At 42.5% G+C, this 19,722-nt stretch overlaps 1 protein-coding gene across 4 annotated transcripts in view; it reads left to right on the top strand.

The window, feature by feature from the left end:
* Window positions 1–11,766, top strand: part of BAAT (bile acid-CoA:amino acid N-acyltransferase) — a 46,037-nt gene extending 34,271 nt beyond the window's left edge. For all 4 annotated transcript variants that reach the window (XM_014559740.2, XM_032478087.1, XM_014559739.2 and 1 more), the window contains 3 exons: window positions 5,128–5,627; window positions 5,868–6,070; window positions 8,301–11,766. In XM_014559740.2, coding sequence (XP_014415226.2) covers window positions 5,128–5,627; window positions 5,868–6,070; window positions 8,301–8,900 — 1,303 coding nt within the window. In that variant the 3' untranslated portion in view covers window positions 8,901–11,766. The remainder of the gene's footprint in view (window positions 1–5,127; window positions 5,628–5,867; window positions 6,071–8,300) is intronic.
* Window positions 11,767–19,722: the final 7,956 nt, after the last annotated feature.

Genomic DNA, 19,722 nt, shown 5'->3' with positions numbered 1-19,722 from the left:
CTGGGAGGATCACAAGGCATTCCACCCAGATTTAGGTCATATGGTGGTTCAAGTTTTGTCTGTGGAAACACGGAAGGTCTCCAGGGTGCTATGATAGAGCCATTCCTCTGCAAAGGGTCTTAAATGCTTGGCCAAAGCATTCAGAATTTACCTTCAAATGAAGCTGGCAGCCATTATAAATTTAAAGCAGTAGAGAAATTTGATTATTTTTCAGCTTTATAAAGATCTGTCTGACAACACTGTAGAGATTAGACTGGAGCAGAAAACCCTATAAAGAGAGAGAAAGTATTGCGTAAAATGAATAAGAGTTCATAGGAATGGGGAGAGAGTCCGCAATCATTTAATGAATACATGGGATGTGAAGGGCTCATGTACAGTGAAAATGACAGACACATCAGACAGGATCCTGCCCTCAAGAAATTTACAGATTAACAGGAGAAAGGAAACACAGCACACGTGACTCTAATGTTCAAGAAACATGTGAAGTGCTCTGAGTGGCATGGTGGAGAGCCCGGTGCAGGAAGAGCTCCCTTCAGCTGGGTGTCCCTGTACACAGTAGGTGCTTTATTGATGATGATGACAATACAGTGTTAGACAGTATTAGTTTTAAGTCTTCTTACAACTTATTCTGAAAACGTGAGAGACTGGCTCTGGCAGGCAATAAGCCTTATCAACTAACAAATTAATCCCTATCGCAATATGTGGATAAATTGGAATCCAATTGAGAATATGACAATAGAGATGGAATACAGGGAAAGCAGGAAAAAAACTGTAAAGATTAAGCATGGTGAGAGGTGGCGAGGAGAAGGCTGGAGGGCTTTGGGTACCAGGGGCAGGGTTAACTTGCCTTTACCACTGGAAATACTCACTGATGAGTCCACACGTCCCACTTCCCATCCCCATATTTTGGTATTTGCATTTTGCCTGTGGTCCTTCCTCCTCCAGAGGGTGGTCAGTTGATACTTATTGCCTCGGGAAAGGATGGCACACTAGAAAGAGAAAAACAAAGACCTTTTCCTGGCCTTTGAGTTGCAAGAAGCCTAATGGATGATGTGAATTTCAGAAGTCACAAATCACTGTGTTTTGTTTGGCCCACACCTTGGGGTTTGTTTGTTTGTATTGTTGTTGGGTGGTTTTATGTGTATGTATTTTTAAAAATAGAATACATTTGAACGCCTTTAGATGGCAGGTAGTCTCAGGCTCATGACAGTCAGACCTCGTTCATCTCTAGCCTTTATCTACAAATCTGTATTTCCTTCCTGGCCTCTGTAGGTATCTGAATTGGGAACCCCTGGCATCCATTGTATAACAGGTTTAGAAGAATGTATAATAACGTGTGAGCAGAGCCTCCCCACTCCCAGTCTTTGAGCACTGCCATAGTCACAGGGAACTTTCTTGAGCTCCCAGAAAAAACAGGGTGCTCTGAATTCTGTGATCACATCTCTGCCACCTGGAGGAAAAAGGACTCCAAAGAGAAATTACCCTGAATCTAGAAAAATAAAAAATAAAAGACATGTCGTGCACATGTGGGCTTGTGGACTAAAATTTCATCCTACTGTTTCATCGCTAGTCCTGCCACGGTGTACACCAGGGTATATATTTGAAAATTTCAGAGTTAGGGACAGGGAAAGGGCAAGATGAAGTTAAAGTCAAGAAAGAAGTAGGATAGAAAAGCAGGAGGGAGAGGCTAGGAAAAGAATGAGCTTTCATATTGCTACCCTCATTTGGGGGAAATAAGTAAGGTTTATACATAGGGTCAGATGGCACTGGTTAAAATTCTCGCTTCACCATAACAACCAGGCAAGCTTGGATGAGCCATTTAACTGGCTGAGCTAAATTTCTTAATTTATAATATAAGGATAATAATAGTTTTTTATTCCCACAGGTCTGTTGCAAGGGCCATGAGAAATAATGACCATCAAAGGGTCTTGGAAAGTGCAAAGGCTTTCCTGTGGGAATTCATATTACCCAGTGACTAGTGTTTAGTAAGTGCTTGATAATTGTTTGTTACTAGAGAAAAAAAAAGGGAATTGAAGGGAGAATTGAATTCCAAGGCCATTTAAAATAACCAGTCCCTTTACTTGTCAAATAATTGTGACATTTGATTTGTCTTGTCCATTTTCCTGGAGCCATTGCTTCATTTTTCAGTTGTTCATTAAAGACCATGCACGTGGAACAGCGCTTGTCTTACCAGCTAACGTAAATCCCAGTGATAAGGGGCTTCACTGTCAAGACAGAAATTTTTGGTGTGTGGCCTCTTGATGGCAATTCTCTGTCACTGATCTTCCGAGTCTTGTCCCTCATCCTTCAATTCTCTTCCTCCATTTAAAATTTATCTTCAAGTTTATCCCTCCATCAGACATAATTGTAAAATGTAAATTCTTACTAAAGTATAAAAGAGTGGCATAATAAATAACAAAATGAGAAAAATTCTCTAAAAAAACCCCACTTACTAAAATGCTCTTCTTATAGCATCCATACTTCACAATATTCATAAATAATAGCAAAGTGTCAGGGTGCAGCTGACTGCAGTGTGTAAAAATTTATTAGAATGTAAATTTCCCTCTATATTATACCCATAGTTTGTTCACTCCTTTAACTCATTCTATGGAGCATAAGGGGAGGTGGGAGTAGGTAATGCAGGAAGGAGAGGCAAACATTATCAGTCTATTGTTTTCCTCTCCTTGCAATATAGAGGTCACTAACCGTCAACAGCCTCCCCTACTTGCATCCAAAACTGAGAATAGACCCAACCAACTGAACGTGGTCCTTTCACATACTGCCCTATGGGGATGAACACCTTGTAAAGGAGTCACTGATAGAACTGCTCAGTTACCCTCCAGCAATGTGTGCACTAGCATCACATGACACTTGAAGTTCAAAAATTCTTCCTTTTTTTCCCAATTAAAAGCTCTCGTGGAAACTAGGGCATTTGGCAGAACCTCGGAGTTCCTCAGAACCCGAGCTGAGAATCCCTGGTGTATAGGCACAAAGTCTTTTGGGTTTGTGTGTATTTGTGTCCACACACAAGTGAGTCTGTATGTGTGTATGTATTTTAATCCTGGACTTTTCCTGTTTCTTGACTCTATCAGGGAGTATTATATATGGAACAGATGACACATGGGCTTGTTAAGTCTGATATCTGTTAGACTTACAACCGATTTCTGAGAAAGCTATCTGTCCGACTTTGCCTTGGATGCCTACCAAATCCTCCTGAGGGCACACCTGCCTTGTCAAGCTGTGCAAGATGACTTTTTTTTTCAGCCCATATTCCAATGGCAACAACTTTAAGGTTACTGATCATATGGCCACTTCCTAGTATTTGTTTGATCAGGAAACCTGAGACATCATTCACAAGTACACACCATTGACTTATCAAGTGACCTCTCACTCACTGTTTGTTTGTTTGTTTGTTTGTTTCATGTGTTTGTTTATGTCAAACCCATCTCATCCTCTTGGGAGAACTCCTGCTTCTTACAGGAAGTTTCATTATAGCACAATCTCTTGCATATACCTTGGTGTAAATGGCAAAAATTTAGACATGGGATACTAATGACCATTACAGGGAATTTCTGACAAGTCAGAATCCATGAATTTACACATTTAACCAGAGGTCCAGAAAGATTAGGAGACAAAACAGCAAGCACAGTCAGCTAAGTGCTGAGACCCCAAAACAAAATTCTATCTGAAGTCTTCTGAAACCTATCTTCTTGCATCTCTCTTTCTCCGATGCTCATCTGCTTAACCCCAGCCCTTCTCAATGAGCAACTCTTCCTTTCCTCAGGGGTTTCTCAGGATAGGAACAATCACATTTCTCTCTGTTCTGTTCTGTCCCTCTTTCCTCAAACTCCCACACTCTATCCCAAAGCTGACTTTCTGTGATTACCTGGATATAGTTTCTGAATTTTATGGATTGATGCCACCATCTTCCACCAGAAACTCTTCAAGTATTGAGGAAAAACATTCACAATCATTTTATTCAAAACTATTCTGCTGATTTGAGTTCGGGTTTACATCAAATGGTCAGTAATGCTGGTTGTTGTTGGGGGATCAGGTTGGAGGGAGTGTGTTCTTTGTGGAAAATCACTTTCGTAAACGAAGCACAAAATGCATTTTCCCTTGACCCACTCTGTCCTCCAATGACTCCAATGACCTTTTCTATGAGAATAATTAGAACAGCAGAACAGACAGGTTGCCTTTTTTCTTTGGCTATCACTCATTCAGGGCCAAACTTACAGCCCACAAAATGCTCTGCTTTTCATGCTCCAGGTTTTCTTTGACCAGTGTCTCTAATTCTAGTTCATATTTTCCCAGATCCTATTTTAATTTTATTTTATTCTGTCTCCATTACCCATATACCTTTGTGGAATGAGGTATAAAAGGAGAGAAAGGAAAGGAAGAAGGAAGGAAGGAAGGCAGGAGGAAGAGGATACCCCAAATTTTGCTCATAAAGGAGCAGATTATGAAATAGCTGATCAAAGGTATATTACACTCTCTTAACAACAAGCTACAGTTGACATTTATCACTCTATTGGAAAGCCACAAAAGTAGATCATGAAGTTTTATTTTCCCTTAAAGGAAACAAATAATGGAAACTCTGAAAAGAGCTGGTGATAGGGAGGGATTGGAAATGAACAAACGAACGAAAGAAAGAAAGAAAGGCCATATTTCTTGTTTATGTAGATACAGGAGTTGAAAAGCAACACTGATCCTTCCTATAAAGCCTTCATGCATTACCCCTTCAAATCCTAGCCAACACCTGTGAAATAGGTCACCTGGGAATTATCTCAGCAGAAGAACTGAAGCGCAACTTACCTAAAACAACAAAACTAAGATTTCCTACAGTGTTGTAATAAGACAGGGGGCTGCAGTGTCAGAGCTAGCTTGACTTTCTGGTTCTCCTGTGAATTATGTACACTGCTTGGAGCCTGCCACTTAGCCTACATCCTCATGTGTGAAATGAGAATAATGAGTCCTCTCTGCTCGCCTTGTTTTCCCTCCTCCAAATGTTCTGTGTATTTCGCAACGTGCCCCCAGAAGTCTACCTTGGCCAGACCTAATACGAGCCTTGTTGGGGCCTCTCCCTGGGAATTTAAGTTCCAATTCAGAGTCTTCTCTCCCCTGCAGGGCAAGGAATACCAGCAGGTCCCTTTGCCGGTTGACAATGTCCCAGCTGACAGCCACCCCAGCAAGTGCCCTTGCAGACGAGCCTGTGCACATCCGAGCGACAGGCCTGCCTCCCTTGCAGATGGTGACCCTCGTGGCATCTCTGAAGGATGAGAAGGGGAATCTGTTCCAGTCCAGAGCCTTCTACAGGGCTAATGAGGCTGGTGAGCTGGACCTGAAGCAGACGCCTGCCTTGGGAGGTGACTACGTGGGGGTCCATCCAATGGGCCCCTTCTGGTCTCTGAAGCCTGATAAGGGTTTTAGGAGGCTGCTCAAGCGCGATGTGATGAACAGCCCCTTTTGGGTCACTCTGCAGCTATATGACTCACTTTATCTCCAAGATTCAGCCCCGGGCGAGCCCAGGGCCAGCCAAGTGGTGCAGCGCTGGTTCTCCAGCCCTGGGGTCCAGCGGGTGAAGATCCACGAAGGCCGATTGCGAGGAGCCCTTTTCCTCCCTCCAGGTGAGAGTCATCTCTGGTGACAGAGAAAAAATATGGCTGATGGTGGAAATGAAAACAAAAACCTGAAGGCATCCGATTACTGGAGAGCCAGTATTTCCTACAGTGTTTTCGAAGCCCCCTGCCACATTCTTGTGGGTGTGAAAGTGGAATTCTTTCTGCTCCGCCCATCCTTCTATGGCTACCTCCCTGACCCTCTTGTTACTGTTCCTGATTCCATGCTCTTCTTTTTGTTGCTCTTAGGGAAAGGCCCTTTCCTGGGACTCATTGACTTGTTTGGGGGCACCGGGGGTCTAGTGGATTTTCGGGCCAGTCTTTTGGCTGCCCGTGGCTTTGCAGTGCTGGCATTAGCATATTTTGCCTATGAAGACTTGCCTCAAAAGCTGCAGGAAGTGGACCTGGAATACTTTGAGGAAGGTGCCAACTTGCTACTAGCTCATCCCAAGGTATTTAAAATACTTTTCATTTTACCTGGTAACATGATGGCAAAAAAAAAAAAAAAAAAAAAAAAAAAATCACAAGTGTCTGTTCTGCCTACTTTATCAGTGTGTTTAGACTTGGGCATAACACAGTTGACAGTTAAAATGGGGATAATAATCTACCTTATAGGATTGTTAAATTGATTAGGATCAGTTTAGTGCTTACTGGCACAAAGAGGACAATAAATGGTGAATATATTATCATTCTTTTCATTTTCTAGTTCCAAAATGTTCAACAATCAGGTTCTTTCTTACAGTTCAACCTAACATGGTAAAACAATCATATCACCTAACATTTCTTAAGTGACTATTTGTTTGACTCTATGCTAAATACTTTATATGCACCATCTCATTTAATGCTCACAATTACGTTGTGAAGTTAGTACTTTTGACAATGTCCTCAGTTTTCAGATGAGAAGGTATACTCACCTCAGTTAAGTAAGGTGTCGAAGCTACATGGCCAGTAAGTGACAGAGCCCTTCTGTCACTTTGTTCTGTCTTTGTTCCAAACCATTAAGTCATCCTGACTCCCCAGTTTGTATCATAATCTCTTGGGAGAGCCTTGACTCCTTGTAAGAAGAGATAGGATATGTTTCCAGTTGGAGCATCACTGGTGTCCTCATCTTGAGTGTTATCATCATCATTATCAAATACACGTGTGATTTTTCTAAGCATATTTGCATCTTTTTAAAGGTTGCCTAGAAGGAATTAAATCCCAGATAAAATGTTTTCAAGTCAATTTTTAAAATTTCAAATTTAACTATTTGTGACATTGTCTGAGAAAAAAGGTCAACTGCCAAAATTAAATTTGTGTTTAGATTCAGCAGAAGAGATTCAATTCCCACCTCTGCCCCATAATAGATACTGTCGTAGCCTTCACTGAAACTTAAACTTCCTAAATCTCCATTTTCTTGTTGGAAGGACTGAGATAATGTATGTAAAGCACTTAGCAGAGGGCCTAGCATATAGTAAGCTCATTAAATCCACCTTGTCACCTTCATCCATCTGGTTCTTCTCCCTTCTTTTCTCCACACCCTCAACCCATCCCAAAGTGTTTTAGGTTCTACTTCTGAATCTTTCTCGATATAGCACATCTTCGTCATCCTCCCTGCCACTGTTGTAGTTCATTGCCTCATGATTGCTCATCTGTGATACTGCAGTCATGCATTCATCGAGTTCCTGTCTCCAGTCAGCCCTCCTCCTTAACTTCCTGATCCATTCCTCAGGAGATGGTTCCCAAACGGGGATGCACATTGGAGTTCCTTGGGGATACCTTATAAGTATCAGATTCTTGGCCCCCCTCAGACCTATTGAAGTAGATCTCAAAAAGTTGGATCTCAGAATGCTCTGATTTTAAAACGTTTTTTTTCAATAATTTTGATGACAGAAAGGTGCCGAGAATACAATTGTGAGTGAAGTCAACATACAAAGTCGCTACAAGGATGCTGCTCTACCCCAAGACGGGCCACCTCTTACAGCCGCCCTATGGGCCCCTGTGCTCTGCATCCGTGCACCTGAACATATTTGCTCATTTTGTCCAGAATGCCCTTCCTTTCCTCATTCATCTCTGACTTCCTCCCTTCCCTCTGCTCCCTCAGCCAACCACAAAGGGAAGGACTCCCTCCTGGGAACTAGTACTTTTCCTACTGGCTTGGGTACTGAAATTCAGTTGTTCAAAGAATCCAAGTCTTTCATCTTTACCCTCCCAATGCTTGCTGGAGTAGCCCTTAGATTAATGAATATGCAAATCCTTTGTAGCTATAAAATGCTATTTAAATATGAATTACACTTACCTAATATTTGAAAGAAACCAGGAGACCTCTTTTCCTAGCTGGAGAGAAGAATTTGATTCTTCAGAAATCTTACCTGCCTCTGCTCTTGTGGTGTTGAGTGTTGCTGGCGCATTAGACCCTTTTTGCCTTTATAGAACTTCGCTTTTGATGAAGAGTTTTTCTTTCTTTTCTTTTACTCATCTTCCTAACAGTCCTGCCAGGTAGAGAACATGATCACCCTCACAAGGCAATAAAGCTTGGCGAGGGTAAGCAGGTAGTGTTCTCTCTCAATCACAGAAGCTGGGACTCCCTAGTGCAAGGACTCCCAACCCATATTTTCTGACTTTTCCCATCACTAGCTTACTGGCTGATAGGACAGCTCCTTCTCGGAGTATGCCTGTAATGAGTTCCCTTTTGTCCTTCAGGTTCAAGGTCCCGGAATCGGAGTGGTCTCTATGAGCAAAGGTGCAGAGATTGGGCTGGCCATGGCCTGCTTCCTGAAGCAGGTGGTGGCCACTGTCTGCATCAACGGGTCCAATGCCGTCTTTGAATGTCCGCTCAGGTACCGGGATCTGGTGATAGCATCCATCCCCTCATTTCCAGAGCGCATGGATGTCCACCCCATGGGGGCTGCGCGCCTCCGCCACTACAGGGGGGACCCCCGGGATGAACTGAATCAGCAGAGTGTGCTTCCTATTGAAAAGGCGCAGGGTCAGATCCTCTTCATCATAGGGGAGGATGATGAATGCTATAACAGCAAAAAATACGCTGAGCAGGCCCTTGACCAGCTGCGGAACCACGGGAAAAGCAATGGAAGGATGCTGCTCTACCCCAAGACGGGCCACCTCTTAGAGCCGCCCTACGGGCCCCTGTGCTCTGCATCTGTGCACCCGAGCTATGGCCTCTTCCGCCCCATCCTCTGGGGCGGGGAGCCTGCTGCTCACTCAGCAGCCCAGGTGCACGCCTGGGGAGAGATCCAGAAGTTCCTCAGGCAACACCTCGTTCAGAGCAGAAGCAAATTCTGAGTAAGAGTGATGATGAGGCGGGGAGACAAAAAAAGTGGTTATAAAGCAGGGGTGCGGGTGGGTGAGGGTCTCCTGATTTTTCTAGATTCACAGTCACCTTGAATTAACTGGAAGGAAATTAGGCAAAAGCAAAGGACTGGGTGCATCTGAAATATTTCTGACAAAATTGTGTGTGCTTTGAATTTTTGTAAATTGAATCTTAGTTTATATGCACCAGGGTAGTTGCTACTTCAAAATTGTGATACCTTTGCAAATTGAATAACCTTTTGTACCCCATTTAGGGAAATCTTGGATCAAGGTATTGCCAATCTAGATAAATTTCCTGGAACTTCCAAGTTATAAAATCACTTTCTGTTTAAACTATTTTGAGTTGAATTTATGACATTTGATATGAAAAGTTCTAATACATCACCAAGTGTAGTGCTTGCCATAGGTTTCCAATAGATACTTTAAATTTTTTTAGACTAGTGATTTCTCTTTTTATTCCTAAACATATATTTCTTTTTATAATTTTAATCAGGAGTTAGAGCAAATGCTCAAGTGCCTTTGTAGCACTGATTGAAATTAAATGAGTTACATTTAAAGCCGTCAGTACAGTGTCCTGGCATGTAGGATTTCTATGTCAGAACTAGCCATTATGGTTCTTATAATGCTTTTATCTTTCAGTTTGTTAATGTGGTGAATAATATTCATTCATGGACTAATTCTGCTTATTCATCTAATTCTAACAGGTCATTTTCTCATATTGACTAACTTGGGTTTTAAAATTTCTTTTGGAGCCAACTGGGTCTTATATTTTGTCAGGGTTTCACCCCTATCTTCTGGAACACATTTTCCTCTTATAATTTTTCACATGTCCCCTGTTGTTTATTTGCATGCTTTCTCTTTTTCCTCTCAGTCAGACTTGCCAAATATTTGCCTATCTTATTGATCTTTTACTAGAACAGCTATTGCGTTGTTTGTTGGTAAAATCTAATTTTTGCCAATTCATCAATTTCTGTTTCTTTGAAATAAGTTTGTTCCTTCTGCCATATTTGTGTTTTTCTGGCTTCTTGATATGCAGTGTTCTCATTTTGTAAAAGTCTAATAGTTTCCGCTTTACTTGCCCCCCACCCCTTTGAAACCCAAGAGTAATTCCACCAAAGTACAAAGTATCATCCTGCAGATAACTTGCTGCTTATAAGGAACCTCACTTCTCAGTGCGAAGTTCAGATTGTCACCACCTGCACGCACTGACCAAACTCAGCATCTCTAAAAATGGTCAACTTGACATAACACGTTTCATGATGAGATGTAATGTGGATTGCCCAGCACTACTCAGAACTAAATTCTAACAACAATGTTAAATGTGAAGCTAATCAAGCCCTTTGATCAAACTTCTTATTAATGTGGTGGCTAGAGGACAAGTTAAACGGCACTACAAGGAGACAGTCACAGATTGTCGGTCATTCTTTAACCTGGTCTCTTCACAAGTTAATTGTCTTGTCTCTGACCTTGTCTCTCTTCACAAGTTAACTGCACGAAGAAATTTTGGAATTTTTCACTTTGTGGGATTTTTTTCTTTCTTTTTGCACTGGAGTGAGCTGGGGGCAGTTAAAAATTAAAAGAGGCTTAAGAGACATTAACCAAATGCTACGTGTGAGCTTGATTTGAACAAAGTAACTGTAAAAAACACATTTGGGGGATAAATAGAGAAATTTGAATAGGGACTGAATATTAAGTGATGCTGAGAAATTATTATTTTGTTAGATGTCAAAATGGTATTGTGATTACATAGAAAGTCCCTATTTAGATACACATACTGACATATTTAGAGGTGAAGGATCACAATATCTGGGAATTATTTCAAAGTGCTATAGGAATATGGCAAATGTGAACAATTATTACACCTAGATGATCAGTATAGTGAGGTCTATTTGTTTACTTTTATCTGTGCTTGCAATTTTTCATAATAAAAAGCTAAAAAAATAAGAGAGATAATTGATATATTTACCTTTCTTTCCCAACAGACAAGAACGTTAGCATGCACTACATCTTTTCCTCTGTGTCGCCCTCTAGTTTAAACAAATAAGTAGACCACTTCTCATCTTTCTATTTATGTGTATATGTGAATCCCAGTAACTTTCGCCCTCTCTTATTCCCTTTCTAGGGTGGTTGGACAGTCCACCTCAAAGATAAAGGTTTATGTGCCTTTGAATACACAAATAATTTATAGTGCTGGACCTGGCAGCCTCTTGGTCCCTGGATTTTCTTTATCTCTAAGGCTTGCCACTCTACTGTTTCATTGTTATGTTTTAATCATGACTGGGTATTTTTCTCTCAGCCTTTGCATGTCCTCTTCACAGATTTCTATTGCTTCTGGTAGAAAGTTCCATTGGTTTAAAAACCTCTGCTGCATGTACTCTTGGTAGCCTAACCTTCCTCCTTTATAATCGTACCCAGCATGTCCCTGTGCTCCAGCAATTCTGGACTTACTGCAGCCCCCACAGGGGAGTGCTAATTGGTGCCGACCAATCGTGGTGGTCTCTTTTCCTTAATCCAGTGATTAGTGTGGGCATGAATGCGTGGCATGTCTGGCCAAGGAGATGTCAGAGACATCTGAGGAGAATGGAGATTGCCTGAAAGAGACACTTTGGAAGTTTGGGGGGAAATTTCCCCTGAGGATGTTGTTTCATCTTAAGGTGGGTGATATATTGAGAACAGGAAGAGAGCTAGTTTGAGCGCAAAACCCACACCCAGGGTCTGAGCCAAATGAGCCGCAGAGAAATGGGACTAGGGCTCTAATTATGTTGTTCCCTTGTTTGCTTAACCTTTGGATTTCTTGTTATTGGATTCAATAAACTGCCTTATTGGTTGAAGCCAATTTACATTGGGATTTTCTGATTTTTGCTACTAAAGACTGTCATGATTATGAGCACTTCTATCACAGCAGCCCACCCTTTTTTGCATTGAGTTCGGGGCAGTGTAGAAGGACAAATGGCCCAAACTAGTTTTTTAAATGAAGATTTAGCAAGATGAATTAAAAAGTAGTAACCAACCTGAATTTCATAAACAGTTATTAGAATTTTAAAGTTTTATAAACCTACATAATACATATAACTTGAGGACCATGTATGGTTGCTAGAAGTGATTGCATTACATTTTCTTTGTGATGATAGAATAGTGGGAAGAAATGAAATGATGAGCAGAGCCACGCCCATCTTCCCTGTTGGATGTGAGCTGAAAATAAGCCACCTATTTTGTAGAAATACAGAAACAAAAAGGCTTGTTGAGTGTTTACTGTATGCCAGAAACTGCTGAAAGTTAGTGATGAGTTTTCTAATTTAATCCTCACATCAGCTTTTAACAGTAGACACCCTACAAGGCTTTGAGTTCAACTTGCATTGCAATTCAGCCAGTCACAGGATAAGATTCTGGGTTTGTTTGTTTGTTTGTTTGTTTGTTTGTTTGTTTTTTTAGCAATAACAGCCTTGTGGCTACAGGAGACAAGGATCTTCCTCAGAGCACACATAGGAGATTTCAGATCATTTATGGGGCACATAACCCAGGAATTTAAATTCCTTGAGTTCATCATTTCCTTTTCCCACTTTGTCCAGTAACAATAGGAACAATTAGCCGATCTCATTATGTTCACTAGTTTGCCAAAGGTGTTCAAAAGTATCACATACAAAGTCACCCAGCCCCCTTGCTTCTTACAAGAGGCATCTCTATTGCCAGGTCATGCCATAGACTATCAGTGTTCTCCTGATTACATGAGATAGATTTATTAGCATCTTTAAATACAATCAGATTAAAGAGACAATTCCAGAAACTCGAGAACCAATTCAGAAAACTCATTTTCAAAATTCTGTTTCTTTAGAACCATTCTTTGTATCAAAGTTCTCCAGAGAAACAGAACCAGCATGATGACATAAAGAGAGAGAAAGAAATTCATTATGGGAAATTGGTTCATGTGATTATGGAAGCTGAGAAGTCCCCAGATCTGCAGTCAGCAAGCTGCTGTAATTTTGTGTGTAATTTAGTGGTGTAATTTTAGTCTGAGTCTGAAGACCTGAGAACCACACGAGTTAATAGTGTGAATTCCATTCCGAAAGCATGCATGTTCTAGATCCAAGGAGAGTTGATGTTTCAGAGTGAGATGGAAGGCAGGAAAGACAGATGTCTTAGCACAAACAACCAGGCAGGAGGAGTTCCCTCTTTTTAAAGGAAGTTCAGCCTTTTTGTTCTATTCAGCTTTCCGTTGATTGGATGAGGGTCTCCCACATTAGGGAGGACAATCTATTTCACTCAGTCTGCTGAATCTATGTTAATCTCATCCAATATCACCCTCACAGACATACCCAGATTAATATTTGACCAAATGTCTGGGCTGTCTATGGCTCAGTCAATACCTAAAATGAACCATCGCAGCACAGGTAGTTGCTAAATTATTTCCATTTTACAGGTGAGTAAACCAAGCCTTGGCAGGCTTGATTTCCCTAAGCTCACATAAGTATAGATGAATTTACAAATGGATTGAATTTATAGTCTCCTTACAAAACTCATGTAACTGTTATTTCACCCACCCGACCACAGTATGGACCCAGGTTGCAGTAGCTAGGAAGGCAATAATCCAATCTTCTCTCTTCTGTTATATTACGCTTTCCATGATAATTGAGGTTGGATGTGATAAGTGTCCCTATGATTTTTTGGTTTGGTTAGCTCAACTCATAATAGTAAAAGACAGACTAGTCCAAAGACAGAGGGCCTTGCAGATACTTTAATTGATAACACTACATGCACAGAAAGAAAAATTCAGACCAAGCAGAGGTGTGTTCTGGCATCAGTGAGAAAGATTTGGTGAATGTCCACCACTGAGAAAAACTAGATCAGAGAAGAAAACCCACCCGTAGAGGGAATCTAGTTGAGTCAACCACAGAAAATCCATCTTAGCCGTGGGACCTGGACCATGCACAGGCTTTTCCCACGGCCAATTCAAATAGCCACATATACTCTTCAACTTTATTTTTGAAATTCTGTGCTCACCAAGCAACTAACGAGTTAAGTAACAAAATTGTTCTCTAGACATCTCAATTATAAGACAGGGTATTGGTACAGGATAGCAAGTTCTGAACACAAATTAGTGATGATTCCACCATCAATTAATAAATGCTTTTTAAGTTGATACATGGTATGATAAGGATAATATTTGAAAATGTATTTACATGCTTTTCTCTTTGCATTTCTTTGCTCTGCTTTTCCTGGTTCTATCTGAAACCATGGGTAACGATTAGCCAAATGCATCTCACTTGCCTTCAGTAATCAAGGTCGTTTTAAGACTTGCACGTCCTCCAAGCAGCATGGAGCCTAAACACTAAGATGTTTGCCTGAGTTGTTGTCCAGAAACTTAGACTCAGCTGTGTCTTGTTTGAGTTGAGCTGATTAAGGCTGGGGAGCACCGTCCCCCTCCAACGGGGCACATGCCTGTGTCCTCTCAGTGACCTTCTGAACGCACAGAGGCCTGTAGCTCAGTTACACCTGTGCAGAACCACGATTATCGCACCTTTTCCCAATCACCTTTCCCCACGTTCCCCACACCTCAGACCGCCCTGCCTCCTTATTGGTTAGCCCACAACTACCCCAGCCCCTTGTCTTCAGCGAGTCGGATTTGGGATTGGTTCTTCCGCTTTCCTGCTTGGCTGCGTTGCGAATAAGCCGAGTCTTTGCTGCAAGCGTTGGTGTCCCAGCAGTTTGGCTGTGCGTGGGGCGAGACGAGCCAGCCAGGAGGTAAGTCCAGGGCGGCTTGTGCCTGTGATTCGTGGGCCCCTTGCCGGTCCTGAGAGCTTGGGCACAAGTCCAAGCAGCTGCCTGGTACGTTTGCTCCAGGGACCGTCCCCTGGATTTCCCTGGTGAGGTGTCACCCACCTTTGGTACTTAGTTTCGTTTTGCAGCAAATAAACAAACAAACAAAAAATGGTTTTGGGGGATTGGGTTTGGAAGATGTGTTTTGGGTGAGTAACTGTTGCCGAAAGATTGGCCCCCGTCCCTGATAAGCCAAATAACTCAGAGAGGAGTTCTTGGAACTTAGAAGAAAAGGCAATTTTATTGCTTTGCCGGGCAAAGGGGACTCACAGCAGGCTAGTGCCTTCAAAACTGTGAACCCACCTTGGAGATGGGGTGGGGTGGTTATATAGCCATAGCTCAAACAATGCAGCATCGATAACAATTAACAGAATCACTTTCTCATCAGAAGACAGAATGGAGTCATGATGCCTCCAGGCGACCAGTTAGCAGTTAGATTTCTTTATCTCGTAAGCACTCAAGGTGTGGTCTTCTTGGTAATTCAGGCTATTTTGTAAGATTATAGTCCTGTGACATTCTCCTTGGAGATCAACTCTGAGACCAAGCATGATTATAGCTTTTGATTCCTGGAATAAAGTAGAAACAGTAAGATCAATAGCTTTAGTTTTAACAGTGGGCCTGGAGCTGTGAGTAGCAACCAGCCAGTCAGGTCAGATGACCACTTTAAGGGCAAGCATAAGAATAAGCAATCTGTTAGCACAAGTGCGGCCATTTTATTAATCCTCCTTCATAACCTCATTAAAGTGAACGCAATCCTGACCAAGTTGTGGGTTGGAGGCTCACATGGTGGGATCTGGGCAGGCAATATAAAAGGTCACAACTGTGGAGGCACTCGGTACCCGGGTTAGAGGCTGGGGGCTTTGGGGGTCTTGTTTGTTCTGGTCTTGTCGGCCCATGTCTTTCCATGTCTGATTGTCTTAATTGTTAAGAACTGGCTGTTGGGGATTGAGTTTATTGGTGCGTGTAGCAAGGACCTGTAGAGAGATTTCATTGCTACAGCTTTCAGGAGTCAAAGCCCCTTCAAGATGGGAAATGCTAATTCAGTTCCCCCTTGTAGCCCTCCTGGCTGCATTGTCCAAAACTGGGTGCCTTTCAGTTATAAGTCCATGGAAAAGAAAGAAACAAGTGTTATTTTTTAATTTATTTTTGTAACACTGCATGGCCAGGAGATCTTTTAGACTCTGGAGCAAAATAGCCTAAAAATGATTCCTTAAATTACAATCCAATCTTGCAAGTAGATTTATTTTATAAACTAGAAGAAAAATGGGATGAAATACCTTTTGTGCAATCTTTTGTGTTATTGTGTCAGAATAAACCTGTGCAAAGAAGATGTAAGATTATGGCCCAGCAGGAAGGGAAGGCAAAGAAACCTGTTTCGCTTGATTCTAATAAAAAGGAGGCCTTGCTGTTAATTCAGTCTCAGGCTCTGCTCCTCCCCCACCCCCACAGCCAACACCTGAGCCACAGCCTCAGGCTCGTCGCCAAACCCTTCCCCCAACCCCACCCGCCGCCAGTCTCTGAGGGTCAAGAAATAGGAGATAGAGGTGGTCTCCCCCTCTCATACCGGCCGGGAGCTACCCAAACTCAGGTGGGGCAGTATTCCTTCAGGCAAGAGCCCACTGGGGGACTTGAATGCTGAAGCTTGGGTGGCCAATGGTATTGATCTGGGTCCACTCCCCCTTTTCAACTTCAAATTTACTTCATTGGAAGAATAATATGCCAGTTTACAGAGATGACCCAAAGGGAATGGAAAACCTTTTTTTCTTCAGTTTCTTGCAGCCCACAACCCAACCTGGGCAGATGATTGAGTTTATTAGATATCCTTATTTCACAAGACTGTCGGATGGTGCTGGATAAAGCCAGAGAGGAGGCAGGTGGGCTTCATGCAGAAACCCTGGCGGCCCGGTACAGGATGCCGCAAGTGTAGCTGGACCAACAGTGGATCCTAATTGGGATGTAATGCTGGGGAGAGGCCAAACCTTGAACCCTATCCAGGTCGCATTCTTGCGGGATTGTAAAGAAGGGTGCCAGCACAAAGAAGCCTCAATAAAGAACAGGAGGTAAAAGAAACCAAATGAAGATCCTTCAGAATTTCTAGAAAGGGTCGTTAGAGCACACAGGCATATGCAGATATAGACCCTGAGGACCCAGGGAATTTAAAGATGGTGAATATGACTTTCATTGGTCAGAGCTCCCCTGATACACAGAGGAAAATGCTAAAAGGTGGGAGGGGCTTTAGGAATGCTGATGTCTCATCTTGTTGAAACTGCCTTCAAAATTTTTAATGGCAGAGACCAGACTCAGGAAAAAGGATCAACAGAGAATGAAACAACAGGCCACTCTGCTGGCAGCTGCCTTAACACAGGGGAAAGCTGGACCAAATTGAGGACCCCTACGAGGGACTCAGCAAAAGGTAGGAGGCCCCAAACTTCCACTTAAGTGGGTCACCCATCGTTGGGTGCCATTCTGGCTTTCTTTCAGTTCTACAGGTATATAAAGCACTTTCTTGCCCCAGGACATTTGTACATGTTGTTCCTTTGGCCTCATTCTTTTACTACTTGGTCTAGTCACCTCCTACTCATTCTAATGTATACATCAGTTTTAAGAAGATATAGCACTCTATCTTGCCCCATCTAAATCAGGTCTCCCTCCAAAGCACTAAGTGATTTGTGGTGGTTCTCGTTTTCTTCCACTTGACTCTAAATTCCCTGATGGGAAGAAGTAGGTCAATTTTGTGGCATATTCCCAGTTTTTAACATGAGTCTTGACACTTAATAGATGTTCATTAAATTCTTAACGATTGTATCGCTTGATCCTGGGACATCTGGATCAAGAACTCGGATACAAGCAAGAGATTTGGGGTTGATTACAAAATTCCTATCATAGTAAGTGACAGACTAGTTCCAGCACACATCTGGAATTCTACAGGGCAGGAATGGTGCACCAGCCTTAACGTAACCTGTTCCCTAAAACAGACTAGGGCAATGTGGTATTTGTGTCTTCCTCCAAGTTTCTTAACATCCTTGAGAGGTTCTGGTAGTTGATGATAATAGGGAAATCAAGGGGCTTTTTAAAACAAAAATGGTACTCCTGGCTTTTCCGCTCTTTAAATCATTCGTGTTGCCTGCGCCTTCTCCTTCTACGTATGGGATTATGCCCGTTGGTGTTCTCTGATTCAGTACAGCTACATACGGCCTTCTGTCTGTCAGCCTCATAAGCAGATCTCTAGAACTTACCAAGAGAGGCACCCACATGTTGGTAACTGCCGAGTGCCGTTTCCTCAGCCTTACTATTTTTGTAACTAAATACATTTCTTTTTCATCTACCTTTAGGCTTCATTCAAACTTCTCTTCATTTCCAAGTGAGTGATAGTTTCTTTCAGGCCAGTTAAGTGGAAGACTGGAATCAATCTGTTTGACGAACTTTAACTGTTTTGCTCCATCAGGTCCTGTTCTGGGTGAGGAATCAGAGAAATGAAAGGTGTCATAAACACCCTGAGGGGCTGATGGTCTCACAGGTTGCTATGACCACGTATTTTATAAGCCCTTTTGTTGTGATAGTGACCACTTGTCCTACTTAGACAGAGGGCTTTGTCCTTGGCCAGGAGGCCCATATAGAGGGGTCCCTAGTCCTGAGAAATGAATCCCAGATGGCAGGCTTAAGAGATCCACGTGAGGCCTGTGAAGTAACTTGGGGCTAAATAAGGAAACACACGGGGGTTGCCTTGTGCTGATGGAAAGAATCAGACCCTCAGTGATGTCAGGGGTGTGAGCCCAGAGATGGTGCTTAGTTCCAGGTGCCCAGTGTGGTGGTCCATGGAGCATCATTCACTGACTCATGTACCAGTAACTGCACCCCATCCCCAAGGCCAGGAAATTGGGGTCTGTGGCCAGAGATCTCAGAACACTTCTAATAGGTACTTCCAGCTCCAAACCAGAGAGAAGAGTAGAAGGGTAACACTCACTCTGTGAACTCACATTCCTGGAGATACCATCTGGCAGTCAGACATGGAGATGATCTCCCATTGTGATGAGACACAGGTAATGTAAAATCAGTACAGTCTGCCAGTGTTTTTCAGAATGTCTTATAAACAATGAAACAAAATTGAGCTCTCATTGCTGTTATAAAAGAATCATAAATATATATATACAGAAAATGGATCACTCGGAACTTGGGCAACATTATATGGGATGGGAAGGCTCTGAGCTTGCAAATTACTCCCTCTCATAAGCAGAATGCGTCGTTCTCATGATGTGCTTTTGTCACCTACACTGTCCCCTGAGGCTCCTAACGAGCTAGATGACATTGGAAAACCCTCTGAAAAGATGTGGCTTGGCTTGGAGGTATCTTGATGGAGTGGAAAGAGTGGAATTTGGAGTCAGGCAGACCTGGATTCTAATACTAGTCCTGGTGTGTATAGCAGTGCCTTGGGATGGTCACAGCTTCTCTGGGCTCACTGTTTTGAGAGCAACCAGATGGTGGATGTGAAAGCACATGGCCTGGTATCTGGGACCAGCAGAGCTTTCAACACGTTCCTTTCTTGCCCGCTTCCCCAGCATTTAGTCAGACATCACTCAAACGACGTGTGTGAGTGCGTACGTATGTAAGTGTAAGTAAGTTGATGCCAGAATGAGATGCGGGACTAGGGGACGTTTTAGCAGTGGTAACTTTGGTTCCTAAAAATGCCTATTGGGCTGAAGACAAAGGGAGCTTGCTAGGCATCCAGAATGTGCTTCTGAGTGTCTTAATTTCAAGAATTCTTTTACAGTGCCTAAACACACTCTTTCTCTCTTTCTCTCTTTTTTTTTTCTTTCTCTTTTTCTCTCATGAAAGGACATGTCAGTCATGCATCCATTGGGGTTTCTCAGTGGCCATGGAAATGAAAAGGCTAAACATTTACTGAGGTCAAAGTCATTGTGACTCTTCAAATAACTTTGCCCAGCAGATGAAGCTTAAAACAAAGGACAATGAGCCAAAATAC

The sequence above is a fragment of the Camelus ferus genome, chromosome 4 (assembly GCF_009834535.1).
Source record: "Camelus ferus isolate YT-003-E chromosome 4, BCGSAC_Cfer_1.0, whole genome shotgun sequence".
NCBI classification, from domain to species: domain Eukaryota; kingdom Metazoa; phylum Chordata; class Mammalia; order Artiodactyla; family Camelidae; genus Camelus; species Camelus ferus.
Note: the sequence above shows the minus strand (reverse complement) of the source record. Positions and strands in the feature narration are given on the sequence as shown.